The 14,569-nt window shown below is 33.1% G+C and overlaps 1 protein-coding gene across 3 annotated transcripts in view; it reads left to right on the top strand.

Moving 5' to 3' along the window:
- The window catches only part of STRN (striatin), a 146,711-nt gene that overhangs the window by 98,566 nt on the left and 33,576 nt on the right, over positions 1-14,569 (top strand). For 2 of the 3 annotated variants that reach the window (XM_072634162.1, XM_072634160.1), the window contains exons 8-10: positions 10,102-10,212; positions 12,333-12,419; positions 12,910-13,053. In XM_072634162.1, the coding sequence (XP_072490263.1) occupies positions 10,102-10,212; positions 12,333-12,419; positions 12,910-13,053 (342 nt within the window). The remainder of the gene's footprint in view (positions 1-10,101; positions 10,213-12,332; positions 12,420-12,909; positions 13,054-14,569) is intronic. The other variant, XM_072634161.1, reaches the window with a different exon arrangement.

The following is a 14,569-nucleotide window of genomic DNA, read 5'->3' as shown; positions in this document are numbered from 1 at the left end:
AAAGGATGTCCAACAAAGATGCAGTATTGATTGAGTCAGGTACATCTTCCGTAGTTCCATTTTTTATCATGATCCTATCCCAGTCAGCAGTGTCTGTCAAGCCTGAGGACCAATCTGACTCCTCATTTTGTGACTCTGCTTTTTAACTCAGATGGTCAATCTTAATGTCCTGTACTAATTCTCAAGAACAGTTTCATTATATTTTAAAGAAAATTTTGTCTAGCATGTATGGGATAGATGTTGTTCCCTACACATTCCACTCTTAGGTATACATAGGAACTTTATTCTTATCAGTGGCTTCTTTGGGGTATAAGCCCAGTAATGAAGTCTCTGGGTGAAAAGGTATGGACATCTTAGTAACTTTATTTGCATATAACCCAACCACAATGTATTAATGTGCCTGTCTTTCCACAGCCCTTCCAACATCAACTTGTTGCCATTTTTTGTCATTTTTGCCAATTTGCAGGTAGAGAAGTAAAACTTCTTGTTTTGATTTGTATTTCTCTTACTGATTTGGAGCATTCTTTGATGTTGTAGAGAGTACTTTGCACCTTTTCCTTGGAGAACTGTTTGTTCATATACTTTGAACAGTTATCTGGGAATTTATATATACATATGTATATATACATATGCACATATATAGATACATATGCATGTATGTATATACCTATGTCTATACATACATATAGGTGCATAGTTTTCTATATGCACACATATCTATATATACCTACAAATATCTGTGATAAGGGTTCGGTATCTAAAATGTATATGCATACATGTGTGTGTATGTATGTATCTTAGGTACTGAACCCTTATCTGAGAAATTTGATAGTTTTTTTTTTTTTGACTACTTCCCTTTATGCTCAATGTGTTTAATTTTGTTTGTGTAGAAGTTTTTCAGTTGCAGGTAATCAAAGTTATATTTTATTTTTTGTAATTGTTTCTATCTCTTATTTGGTTAAGAGTACATCTCCTATCCATAGGTGTGAGAAATTTATGATTTTTTCTCCTTTAATTATCATATAATATTAAGGTTGTAGAATGTATTGTGGAATATGAGGTAGGATCTTGGTTTAATACTCATTTTTGCCATACTACTTTCCAATTTTCCCAGCAGTTTTTATCAAATAAGGAGCTTTTTTCCTGATAATTTGTTTTCCTCTTTATCAAACATTGTTAGTGATTATATTATTTTCGACTCTTCTTTGATGTTTTAGATCTTTTGAATTTCCAAATGAATTTTTATATTATTTTATTAAGTTCTATGAAGTAGCCTCTTCGTAATTTGTTACAGCATTAAAAGTATAAATTAATTTTGGTAGTATTGTCATTTTTTATATTGGTATGATCTAGTAAGAGCACTGAATAGTCTTCCAGTTATTTAAGTTGTGTTTTTTATTTCTTAAAGGAAGGCTTTATAATTGAATTTATGTAAGTCTTTTGTGTGATTTGGTAGGTTGAACTCCAGATATTTGATGTGCTTTTTAAGTTATTTAGAATGGGATTTTCCTTTCTATTATTATTTCTTGTGTTTTGTTATTATTATAATATAGAAAGACTGTTGATTTTTGAGAATTTATTTTGTAGTCTGCAACTTTATGGAAGATATTCATTATCTAAATTACTATCTTTGCTGATTCATTAGGGTTCTCTGAATAAATCATCATCAGCAAATAAGAATAGCTTTATCTCCTCTTTACCAGTCTTTATTACTTTCATTTCTTTGTCTTATCCTATTGCTGCTGCTAGTATTTCCAGAAATATGTCATATGATAGTGGGGAGAGTGGGCAACCTTGTTTCATTTTCATATTTATTGGGAAAGGTTCTAGTGTATCTCCATTGTGTATAATGCTTACTTTTGGTTTTAGATGGATGTTTCTCATGATATTAAAAAATGTCCCTCTGTGCCTATACTTTGTAGGGTTTTTAGCACAAAATATTGAGAGGATCATAGGGTTTGGGATGGTTTGATTTTTAATGTGATTATTTCCGTATGTTGAACCATACTTAGATCTCTTGTATAAATCTCACTTAGTCACAATGAATGATTTCTTGTATAAGCATGTAAATCTTGTCATCTCTGTGACAGAATTATGTTTAAATTTTTTTGAGCAGTGTTCATTAATGATATTGTCCTATAATTTTCTGGGTTTTTTTTCCCTGTGGTTTAGGTATTAGGACTATTATTTGTCTCATTAAGGATTTGATGTAGTGTATTCTTGCTCAGTTTTTGAGAATAATTTATGAAGTATAGGTTCTAACTGTGTTTTTAATGTATATTAGATTTCTCCTATGAATCCATCAGGATTTTCTTTAGCAGTTCCTTTATAGCTAGCTTCTATCCCTTTCTGAGGTTGAGTTACGTAAAATCTCTTATTTGGGTATTTTTTGTTTTTGAAAGCATTCCTCTATTTCTTTTGCATACTCAGTTTTGTTAACATATATTATGCATAATATATTCTGCTTATTCTTTTTATTTCTTCTAGTTTTTCTGTGATTTTACCTTGCTCATTATTTCCCATTTTATTGATTTGGTATTTTGCTCTCCTTTTAATTTAATTAGTAAGAGTTTATCAATTTTATTTACCTTTTCAAAGAACTAGATTATAGTGTTTTAAAAAATCATTTCTGTGGGGTTTTTTTGCCAGTTTGTTTCCTCTCTAATTTTTAATGTCTCCTCTTTTTGCTTATTTTAATTTTATTTGTTGGCTTTCTCATTTTTAAATGCATATTTAAATTAATCCTTTAAAAAGTTTTATTAATACATGTTTATAAGAATATAATTTTCTCCCTGAGGACTACTTTAGCTGTAGTGTTCCAGAAATTTTTGTATATTATTTCATCATGATCATTTTCTTTTATATAATTGATTTTTTAATTTGCTGTGTCCCACTCATTATTTAAGATTTCATTGTTATGTCTCCATTTGAGTCTGTATGTTTTGTGTGTAATTCCTGAACCAATTGCTATTTTTACTGCATTGTATTCTATGAAGGATTTATTAATTATTTCTGTCTTTTTATATTTGTAGCCCTATCTCCGAGCTCTATCTCATGGCCAGTTTTTGAAAAAATTCCATGACGGTGCAGAGAAATATATATATATATTCCTTTGCTGTCCCATTTAGAAAATCACATAAGTCTTTTTTTAACTCGTTTCTCCAGAAATTCGTTCAGTTTCATATTTTCTGTGTTGTTTCTCAGTCAGCAAAACTGAGAGAATATTGAAGTCTCCTGTCAGTATTGTATTTTTGCTCATGTCTTTATGTAACTCAGATAATATTTTCGTTTATTAATTTAAATACTAATAAAGGCATTTGGAGCATTTAAATTTATTATAATATTGATTTGCCATCTATAGTTCATTTTCAGCATATTTTCTTTGTTTATCCCTTTATGTTTTTTTGAATGTTTGTTTTTGCCTTTTTAGGTAACATGATTTGTAACTCCTACTTTTTTGGATTCACTTGACACATAGTAAAATTTTCCACCTCCCTGCCATGTTTGTCTTTATTTTTAAAATGTATTTCTTTTGAGGAACAGATTGTAGGATTTTGTTTTCTTATCCAGTCTGTTCCTCTTTTTCTTTTTTTGTTGGATTGTGCAGTACATTCACATTTAAAGTTATCGGTGTATATTTTCTTTCTATCTCTTAATACTCTTTATTCAAGTTTTTATTTTCCCCCTCTCCTGCTGTAAATACAATACTACATTGCTTAATATGCCTCCCATTTTGTAATGTAATCCCACCAAAAACAAATAAAAAAATATTGATTCACTTGTAGAGAAGTTGTTGCTAGGTTCTCTCCATAATGCCTGTCCCCCTTTCGTCATTCTTACCTCCATCAAACTTCCACTTTTACTCCTGTCTCCTTGTGTAATTTAAAAACAAACTTTTTATTGGTCTTTCTGCTTTCACTCTGTTGCTGTCCTTGACTATTGCTTGTGTTAATTTCTCTTGCATTTCTGTTGTTTGGAGTGTTTAAGAAGTAAATAATAGTCTCTGTAGTACTGGTTTTCTTTCTAAAAAATGTTTAAATGTTTAAAACGCCTCACAATTGAATGCCCATCTTTTTTCATGTATAGTTAAGCTCATATTTGTATGGTATGTCCTTCTGAGCTACATCCTGAGCTCCATTGCTTTGGAACATAATTATTCCATTCCCTTCTATGATATTGTTTATAGAATAGTCTTGTGTTATTTGAATTTCCTTTAACCTGATTGCTTGCATAACTTGCTTCTGAATTGAATTGTTCATTTCATCACTATGTCTTGAAGTTTGCAGCCTTGTTCTTCTCTCTTCCCCTCCCCTCCCTTTCCCTCTCTTTTCCTCTTCTCTCCTCTTTTTTTTTTCTATAGATGACCTTGAATTCTTTCAGTTGGTATTTCATTTTCTGTGTTCAGAAGTTCTGGGCAGTTCTTTTCTATTACTTCTTGCATTTTGATGTTGAGGTTTTTTTGTCCTATCATATTCTTCTCATAGACCTATGATCCTTAGGTTGTCTCTCTACATGCTATTTTGGAGATCAGCATGCTTTGCTTGCATAGTGAGCATATTTTCCTTAAAAGTTATTATTTTTTGCTCTCTTCTTCTAGATTGACTTCTGTATATTTGTATTCCCAATCAATTATTCTCTCTTTTGTTTCTTTGGTGAGATTTGTCATCATAGAATACATTTTTTCTATTCTGTCCGTTATTTTGACCATTATATGTCCCATGTTTTCTTTACATTCACAGGAACCTCTTCCTTAGCAAGTATTGTGTCATTTTCCTTCATTTTGTAGTATTTATTCATAGATGCCTGAAAACATTTGCTGGTTCTGTCAACCATGTTTCTTTCTGTTCTTAATGTTTTCCCTGTTGATTTATCTGTTTATGTTCAAAATCTTCTAATTTTCTCCTTTTTGACATCTTTTCCCTCACTCCTGATTTCCTCCTATTTACTTTCTTTCTCTGTGCCCTCTGATGGTGGTTTCCTTGGCAGCTGGATATCAAAAGTTTTTAACTTTTTCCTGTGCTGGGCAGTTCAGAGTTCACCAGTGTTAGGTCTCTCTCTGCTCCAAGTTACTTTTGGATGATTTTTGGTCAGAACTAGTTCCGGCTGGATGCTGTGTTTTTTTCCTCAGATTTAATGGAATGCTATACAACCTTTGCCTATTGCGTGGTCCCACTCTCCCCCCCGCCCCACCTTAGTGTCGTGTCCTACTCTTTGTTTCTTAGTTCTCTGGCCTATCATTGGCAGTTTTGAGCTTTGCTACACTGATTCCATTACAATGTTGTCCCCAGCATGGATCTTTCAGAGAGCTGCCATCTTGGTGCTACAGGGTTTTTCACCTTGGCACTGACAGTTAAGAGCTTTGCAGTGCTAGTGAAAGGGGATTGTGGCCCCCAAGAGGCTTTTGATCTTGAAAGGCTGTGGTCACATTAAACTGTCATTTGTGGCCTGGGTAAACTTTTGCAGCCTGGAGCCAAGGTTTTCATAAGTGTTGGAAAAGAGTGAGCTGAGGAGTTGTGGTGCTGGGGTAGATTTTGTTGTAAGCCAATATCAGGTTTTTGAGGCTACTAGTGTAGCCTAGGGCATGAAAAAAGTATACTCAGTGATCTCAGAGTTAGTGAAATTTAGTTAATGAGTTTGAGGGTTTTTTTAAACTGTCTTAGATTTTGAGTGTCCTTAGACCATGGAGAAAACTGAAGTTGCTTTATCTTTGGTGTACAATTTCTGTTTTGGAGAGGTTTGAGGGGGTAGTAGGGTTATAGAAAATGTCTAGTTCTTCAATTTGTTGTTCAGGTGACCTGGAAAACCATTAACCTTTAATTGCCAAATCCGGTGACCTTTTCTTAATCTTCATTCTCCTCAACCTCCCTTCACCCTTTGAGTCTAATGATCATCTATGGGTTTTCTACTACTTAAATAGCCCTATGGATTTTTATAGATAATTTTGACCTTAGTGTGACATAGAAAACTTAGAAAAAAAGCCTAATTCATCTAAAACAAAAACAGAATGACAACAAGCAGTGTTAACAGTCCCTGGAAGGAATAACCAAATATGGAGGAGAATAAAAACCAAAAATATGAGGTTTCACATTCCCCCAACACTAATACCTAGATCTTAATGACATGGTCCATGTGGTAGAGCATGTCAGATATTTGCAATTCATGTTGGGTTTCCCAGTGGAGAGCATTGACAGTGACCAAGTGTAGCATCAGGACTAGAGTTAGATGGTAACATTTCTGGCAGTCAGTAGTCCTCATCACTAGTTAGGGTCATCTATAGTAAGGTAGTGAAGAAGATATTTTATGAAGCCTTTCCTGCTGCTAGGTTCAATAGCAAACCTTATCCTTAGCAAGAAACCAGCCCCTAAGAACTTCACGGTCACAAGTTTAACTAATCTTTGCTTTATTTTTTTGTTTGTTTTTTTGTTTTAATTTCTCCTGAGCATCTTGACCCTCCTTATGTGGGGACTTAGGAGTTATGCAGATAGAGTTTCATCTCCATGTTGTTATTGGAAAAAAAAAAAAGCACCTCAAAAATTCTGCCCTTTGGTCCATAGATAGAGAGGACAATTATGGGATTGACCACTTGGTGTAGTGTATTGGGAACAGTACAGAGAGGCCTTTCACTTTGATGCTGTAGTAAACAGTATCCTGAACTGGCCATTTTTCTGGGACTCATGGTGCCTGCCACCAAAGTGAAGAATGTCCATCTCAGAATTGCTGTTTGCCCGTCTATGCTCAGGAAAACAGATACAAAGCCTAAGAGATAGTCAGAGACAGAGGTAAGAAGTGCTTCATTTGCCTTTTTTGAGCAGTTATCATTTCTACTAGGGAAGAAGGGGGAAAGTACCTGTGACCTGTGCTGGAATGGAACCTACTAGGGCCTCACTGACCCCTTAATGGAAGTCCCATTGATAAAGAAAGTTATAGTTCACAGTTCTGAAATATTAGTAGAGGCTGTCACCTCTTAAAACTGGTGCAGCACCCCACATCCTCAGCAAATGAACTGGAGTGCATTTGACACATTTATCCATATCTCCCATTCTGAAAAAGTCTCTAGCTTCTGGGGAGGCCCAAGTACTAACCCAGAGAATCCATTTAGTACATTTCTTAGACCATACCTAAAATAATAGTCTTCAGCAAGGTTCTAGAACTACTATAGCTAGTAGGTCTAGAGATTACAATCACTCCCAAATAAAACTTACACAAATTCAGCAAATAGCAATTTACATGTATCATCTTCAAGGCATAGTTCTCAATACTCAGAATACTTTAACATCTGTTTCTAGTTTATGAATGCTTGTGAACAGTTTATTTCCTAATCCTTCTAGGTAGTGGGATCTTATCCCTGTCTTATTGATAGGATTCGAGATAAATGGCCAGAAGTGCTATTAGTAGCACAGTGGCTGTGAGTGAGTAGAAGGCACTTCTTATCAGGCAGCCATTTCCTCTGGGTTTCTCTTTCATTACATTGCTGTTCCACCACTTCATCTACAGGGTCATTCTAATCCAGTCCTGATGATTAATGTCAAATATTTTGGATGAGGGGTCTGACTCTTCCTGGTTTGGTGTTTCAGGTTCAGTATTGGAACAAAATTACATACTTGTACATCATCTTGCATGTTAAAAAAACATGTACTTAGCAATATGGAAAGGATATTCAGCAAAGGTGCAGTATTGATTCATTTGGGTATTGCCTTCACTTTTGCCTTGATGGCATGCAGTCGTTACTGTCTTTCAAGACGGAGGATCAAACTGACTCCTTTCTCTAGACTTTTGTCCTTTGGTAGCTAGGAATCTATGTTAGTATAAGCTGTAGTCCCCTGGATCAGTTAAATGTGAAGGAAGGTTTCATTACCTTTAAGAAAAATTAAACTAGCCTTTCTATGATTCACCATTAAAAAAAGACAGAAACAAAATTCTTGTAACAAGTATGCAGCCAGGCAAAACAAATTCCCATATTGTGTGCCAATGGTACAAGTAGTCATTGTTAATGTGATCTGGGCTGTTTATATATGACATTTATATAAAGCTTTAAACTTTGCAAAGAACTTTATAAAGTTCTTTGTATGATTTCATTTGATCCTTTACAAGAACCCTGTGGAGTAGATGTGTTATTATCCTCATTTTACACATAAAGAAGCAGCCTGAGAGAGGTTAAAGGATTTACAAAGATCACAGTTAGTATGTATAAATAAATAAAAGACAAGATTTGAAGTGGGTTCTTCTGATTCCAAGTTCAGCACTTTGCCCATCACGCCACCTAGTGGTTGCTGAGCTTCTTTGGACTTTGGGTCACATGAAGTGCTTATTGGTTTGATTCTTCAGAGACCCTGATGTCGTGATGGAATGTTCGGTATCTATCTATAAGCGACATATTTCCATGTCTGTAATTTTTTTTCATCAGTGATCCTTTTCTCCCCTTGGAATATAATATGGTGATGGATTTTGAAATAGAATCATCACAACTACTTAAAGTCAAAAAAACGTTTTGCACATGTTGCTATTTGAATGTAATAGAAATATTAAATGCTTAACTTGTAGGAAGGGCAAACTTGTTTTGTTTTACTCAAAGAATAGTGAGCCCACTCACAGTGAAAAATTTGCTTGGTTCTGAGTAGTAATTTAGGGTTAGTTAATTTTACTTATAATCTGGATTGGGCTGACTTACTATCTCCTTCCTTTTTGATAGAAGTTAACCAACGTGATTCTGATACTGAAAATTTTATGGTTAGAAGAATTTGAAAATAGAGTATTTTTGTAAAAGTTTTTCCTATTCTAACAGAGAGAAGTTTTATTGACTGTGTAGACAATTATTACCATTTGACTTTATTATTTTAAAACAAACTATTCCTGCATAAGTATTTTAGCTTTTTGCATATTTTAACCTGTATCCAGCAATCCTAGTGTGGTATCGTTCTTAAAAAATCTTATCAAACTTAATGAAATTGAAATATTTCAAAATTCTGCTTGATTTTTATAGCTTATCCTAGTGTTTGCATTTTATTTACTTTGAATAATGAAAAGTCTTCAGTTTCACTCCTGTTTGAAGTCACTTGTTTTTCTTTCTCCATTATTAGTTTAATTTTTGTCCATTGAATTTTTAATCTGAATTAAATAACAAATACCAAATAAAATGAGTACTATGTTTATGTAAAACAGTCAAACAAAGGGTTATGCATGTCCTTTTAAAATTTCATGCATTGAAAATGAACCCTTTTTCTGCTTTTAATATCATAAAGGTTTGTTTTCTCCATTAAAGTCTTACCTCTGTTTTGTGTTATAATGTGGAAGTTACTCTAGGTTCTCATAGACTATGTCTGGGGAACACAAAAGCTCTGGTAGGTTTTACCAAGTTTGAAAAGACTTAAATATCTGACTAGCAAATAAGATGCATCACTAGAAGACTGGCCACCAAGGTGATTTTTTTTCAGTCATCAATATTTGGAGTTGCCTACTCAAGGGATTTTGATCTTCTTTCACACAGAGAGAACCCAAACTATTAAAATTACAGATCCGAAGGGTATTTAAGTAAATGAGTTGTTACAATTGTTCTTCAAAGCAAAATTCTTTGTACCATTACCATACCATTCTTTATACCAAAAAATCTTTAATCATTTGTTATCGATACATCACAGTCATTGGAATTATTCATCGTTAAAGTTGAAGATTATCTACACAAACTCTTAGAGAGCTATATACAGACTTTAGAAATTAACAGTGTTATGATAATTACATAGCATCTCATGTCTTTTGGAAAATGAAATAAAGGAGTATGGCTTCTTTTTCATGACTCATTTGCTAAGAAATAACAGGGAACCACTTAGTATTGTTCTTCTTAAATTTCAGCTATCTAAATTTTCTATGTTTCTTCAAAAAAAGAGTTAATAGTATTACACCAGAAATTAATCTGAAAATTGTTCTCAAAAACAACCTGTTACAAGTGACTTTCACATTCTTTTTGATTTAGCATGTTCTGGTTTTTATAAACAAAAGTACAAAGATGAAGAGTGTGGCCATTGCTGTATCATTCAGACAAAATTACTTATGGTGTTCAGTATTTTATTGAAAAAAGTTGTCTTTCATTTGTTTTACTCTGTTTAGAAAAGGAAGACCAGTGTCTCATGCCTGAAGCCTGGAATGTGGACCAGGGAGTAATTACCAAACTCAAGGAGCAATACAAAAAGGAGAGAAAGGGCAAAAAGGCGGTGAAGAGTAAGTGGAAAACATTGTATCTTCAAACCATAAATCTTGCCTATTTCATACCCTCAAAATTTTCTTTCAATGTTTTCCTAAAATTACTTACTCTTTTACTTTGCTGTTCCTGACCTCTTTCCTATTTGCTTGTTCTCAGGGGTTGAAATTAATGCCATTTACATGTGAAAATAACAAATCACTGATCTTTAAATCATAGTATTTCTAGCCCATAGCTGAAAAAAATCTGGAGTCCATGCCAATGCTAAGCATATTATGTATTAATTATATGGTGACATATGGATATTCAAAAGCTTATTGCTTAGAAATTTTAAAATTAAAAATATCTAGAACTTTCAGTGATGAAAATTTGCATATATTATTAATTTATGAGCTCACTTTTAGCAAATGGCTCTTTTTCCTCTTAGGTGCCAGAAACTGAGTTAATTTCTATCCCTGAGTTTTCTTTGCAGTCATAGCGCACAGTTCATTCATCATCACCATTATATGCTATGCAGGGCACAAAGTGCAAAATAAGACACGAAAAAATCTTTATAATTTAATGCTGTTGGCCATTTGTACTTTTAATAATATCAGATGGCTTTATATATTTTGAGGTGTGTCAATTCAAAAACAGAATCTGGAATGAGATTTCTAGCCCTGTGCATCATATCCATTATGGACCTGCTCACAAAGCAGTAGAGAATTGTTGGGGTTAGCTGACTTTCTAAAACTGAAACAAAAAGTCTAAAAAGTACTAAAAATTTTGTAGGAAAAAGAGGCTAAGTTCCTACCTTACTCACTTTCAGGTTCATGCTTCGAGACACTTTGTGAGACTGTGAAGCAAGCTCAGACTTTAGCTCGTAGGAAAACTTGTATGTTGACAGATGCTGTTTTATTTTTCTTCACTTGGTGTAATGAAGTTTATTCTTTTGAAGGACCTGCTACTTTTAGTATGTTAACAGTATTCTTACAAGATGGTAGCTGCTTGGAAATACTATAACATTTGCTTCTCTTCATTTAAAGTTGTCTGGACTTATTTGTAGCATTTAGAGAATATTCAGTGAAGATAATACAAATTGTAGCCAATTTTCACGCAGACAAAGCATAAATGGAACAATTAAAAATGACATCCATTGTTGCTTTCTCAAGGCAAGTTACTGCAGAGTCAGTTGAGATTATTAGTAAGAGGTGAAAATTTCATCTACTGCATTTGAAAAAATTTATCCAGATATCCATGTATAAAAAATAGAGAATTCTAAGCAATTAGCCTTGTAGCTACTTGTTTATTGAGAGCTGATAAGGAGAAATTAATTTTTGTGAAGAAAGAGCATTTATGTCATCATAAATAAGAGCATAAAACCAGTAGTTATAAAACTTTTCTAATTTTTAAAATATGAGGTTTAAATCAAACTTGCATACGTTATTGAGTAGTTTTTTCTATAAGAAATAAATATTTTAAAATATAAAATACCCTTTTGTGGGATTTTAGATTTTAGTTAGGAACTGTATAGACTTTATGTTTATCTTGATAAAATTTTAGCTTATCTAATGTAAAAGTACAGCTATAATTAGAACTTAGTGCTTGTTGTTGAAAGCTGCACTATTTGACTGTAAGTGTTCCTAAGTGTGAGGAATGATTTATCTTATTTCAGATGGAGATTATAATCCATATTCACACATCTACCATGGTATAGTTTTTCTCATTGAATTTCAGCTTGGATCAGTAGAAGTTTTCTCTGGGTTAGAAATTTTATATCATTTATTGAAGACAGAGGTGTGAAAGAACTTCTTGTTTACCAATTTTTATTCTTTTGGTCAATGAATAATCAAGGCTTAAAGGAAACGTCTAGGGAAAACAAACGATCCACAGGGTTTCATTTAACTAGAAACATTTGTTTTATGACCACAATAAATATTTTTGAACTGAGCTATTATTTATCAGAAATTTGTTATTTTAATTGAAATCTAATAGAAACATTTCCAGTCAAATTGTGTACCAAAGTCATATTGTCTTTAAATATAGTTCTAGGAATTAGTTTAAATTGATTGAAAATAGTTGTATTCTTTGCTGGTATAGGAAAAAACCATAATGGACTATGGGTAAGATATTTTCCCATTCTTAATTAAACTTATAACAGGAAAAACTACCGAAGATCTGTTTCAGCCTCTATCCTATATAAAACAGTCAAAACAGGGATGTGGGAGAATGATGGATCAAAGCCCAGGTAAGTGTCCAGCAGGGCATGAGACTTCACCTGTGTACTGTAGCTTCAGGATGTAAGCCAGTAAACTCAGTTTATTTTTTTTTTTAATAGCTGCTGTTGTTAGTAGTAAATTAGTAAAAATTAGCCCTACAAAGAATCTATCACATAAATCTGCAATTTAAAGTATAACATAAATATTTCTAACTCTTTGGTTAAAGGAATTTAATATTGCCTTTGATGGTATTAGTTGGATCTCAGTATTCTTACTTTTATATAAAAGTAACATCACAGTATAAATAACATTCAAAATGAGATTTTATTTCAAGAAATTATTTTTATTCCAGAAAGTTGTATCTTCTGGGAATAAGTACTGCTTGTTAGTTTACATGTAGTTGTGTTATTATCAAAGGTATAAGCCCAAGTTGGTAAATACCTTTCATGTCATCAGTCCTTTCGCTATATTTTGATGTATTTGTGTAACTCCACTCTGTTTTGGTTTTTTCTTGGCTAGGGCCCAACAGGTCCAAATTACAAGACATGCTTGCGAACTTGAGAGATGTTGATGAACTTCCCTCCTTGCAACCATCTTTGGGATCACCTTCTAGACCAAGCAGTTCAAGGCTTAGTGAGCATGAAATTAACAGGACAGATGAAGGCAAGTATTTAAGTCACTGAGAATTAGAAAAAGAATCTGGCTTAAGTTTGTTCATATTCCCCATTCATCCAGATAGAACTTGCTAAAGCAAGAAGAAATTCTGTTTTAGATATTTGGAAATTATGGTACATTAAATGTTATCACATTGAAGAATTCAAGTGATTTTATTTCAAATTTGCTGAATAAGTTTTCCTATCAATTTGGGTTAAAAGATATATAGTACTGAAGTATACAAATATACAATCAGCTCATAGGATCATATATCTAAAATTGAAAGGGACCATAAAGGCCACCTAATTCAGCTTTATTTTATGGATGAGGAAGTTGAGGCCTTTATAGGAGTTAAGTGACTAGTCCAAAGTCACATGGCAAATGTCACAAGACAAATGGCAGAGGTGTGATTCAAACCTAGGTCTTCTGACTCTAGAATCCAAGCACCAAGTAGTTTTCTATTTGAAAAAGTATAAATATTAACTACTTCATGATTTCAAACGTGTTGTTTAAACAAACAAAAAAATCATCATTTAATTCTTTTTTAAAATAGCTGAGTTATTCAGAGTCCCCTTTACTAATCAGTAAATACCTTCCAAATAATAGGAAAATTGGGATTTACATAATATTAATAAATGGTTGAATCTGAGTCATTTAATTGCTTTACTACAGTACTGAATTTAAAACAAAAATTTTTCTAAGTACTATATTAAAATTCACATTTTTTTTATTACAAATAATTTCAAAATAGTTTAAAACTGATATTGATAGAAAACAATCTCTGAGTTCCTAATTTTTTAAATTTCAGAAGAAAGTTTCTTTGAGGTTAGCTGCAGCTAATTATTTGCAATATGTATATAGCTTATAAGCTATATACTGCTTCAAATAAATTAATTTGAGAAGTTTTTGGATCTTTGCTTGACTTTCAAGTTTGGCTACATTCAAAAAGTATTTTAAAGTCTGGTAGAATGAAGATATCATAGAGAATGAAAGATCTTGGTATAGTACTTGAAATATGTTTTATTTTAGTCAGTCAACAAGCATTTATTAAACACTTGGTAAGTGCAAGGCTCTGGAAATTCAAAGAAAGGCAAAAAGAATCCCTGCCCTCAAGGAACTCATATTCTAAAGGGGGATGGCCAGTGAAAATAGACAGTTGGGAGATGAAGGATCTTATTTAAGGAGCAGCAAGGAGGACAGTATCATTAGATCATAGAGTAGGGGAATAAGGTATGAGAAGACTGGAGAGGTAGGAAGGACCAGGTAAAAGCCAAATGGATGATTATATATTGGATCTTGAGCTACTGTTTACTAAAGTCAGGGGTATGTGTGACACAGACTTGTGCTTTAGGAAGATCACTTTGACAGCTTGGTGAATGATGCCTACCGCCTTCTTTCCCCCCTGCCTCCCTCAAAACTCTTTGTGTAGTCTTATACTTATGTACCCAATTTATGTGAATTTTAATAAACCCTTCCGACCTCTTTCTTCTCTAGTGTATTTCTTTTCTTCACACATTTCCCCCTT

The sequence above is a fragment of the Notamacropus eugenii genome, chromosome 1 (assembly GCF_028372415.1).
Source record: "Notamacropus eugenii isolate mMacEug1 chromosome 1, mMacEug1.pri_v2, whole genome shotgun sequence".
NCBI classification, from domain to species: Eukaryota; Metazoa; Chordata; class Mammalia; order Diprotodontia; family Macropodidae; genus Notamacropus; species Notamacropus eugenii.
Note: the sequence above shows the minus strand (reverse complement) of the source record. Positions and strands in the feature narration are given on the sequence as shown.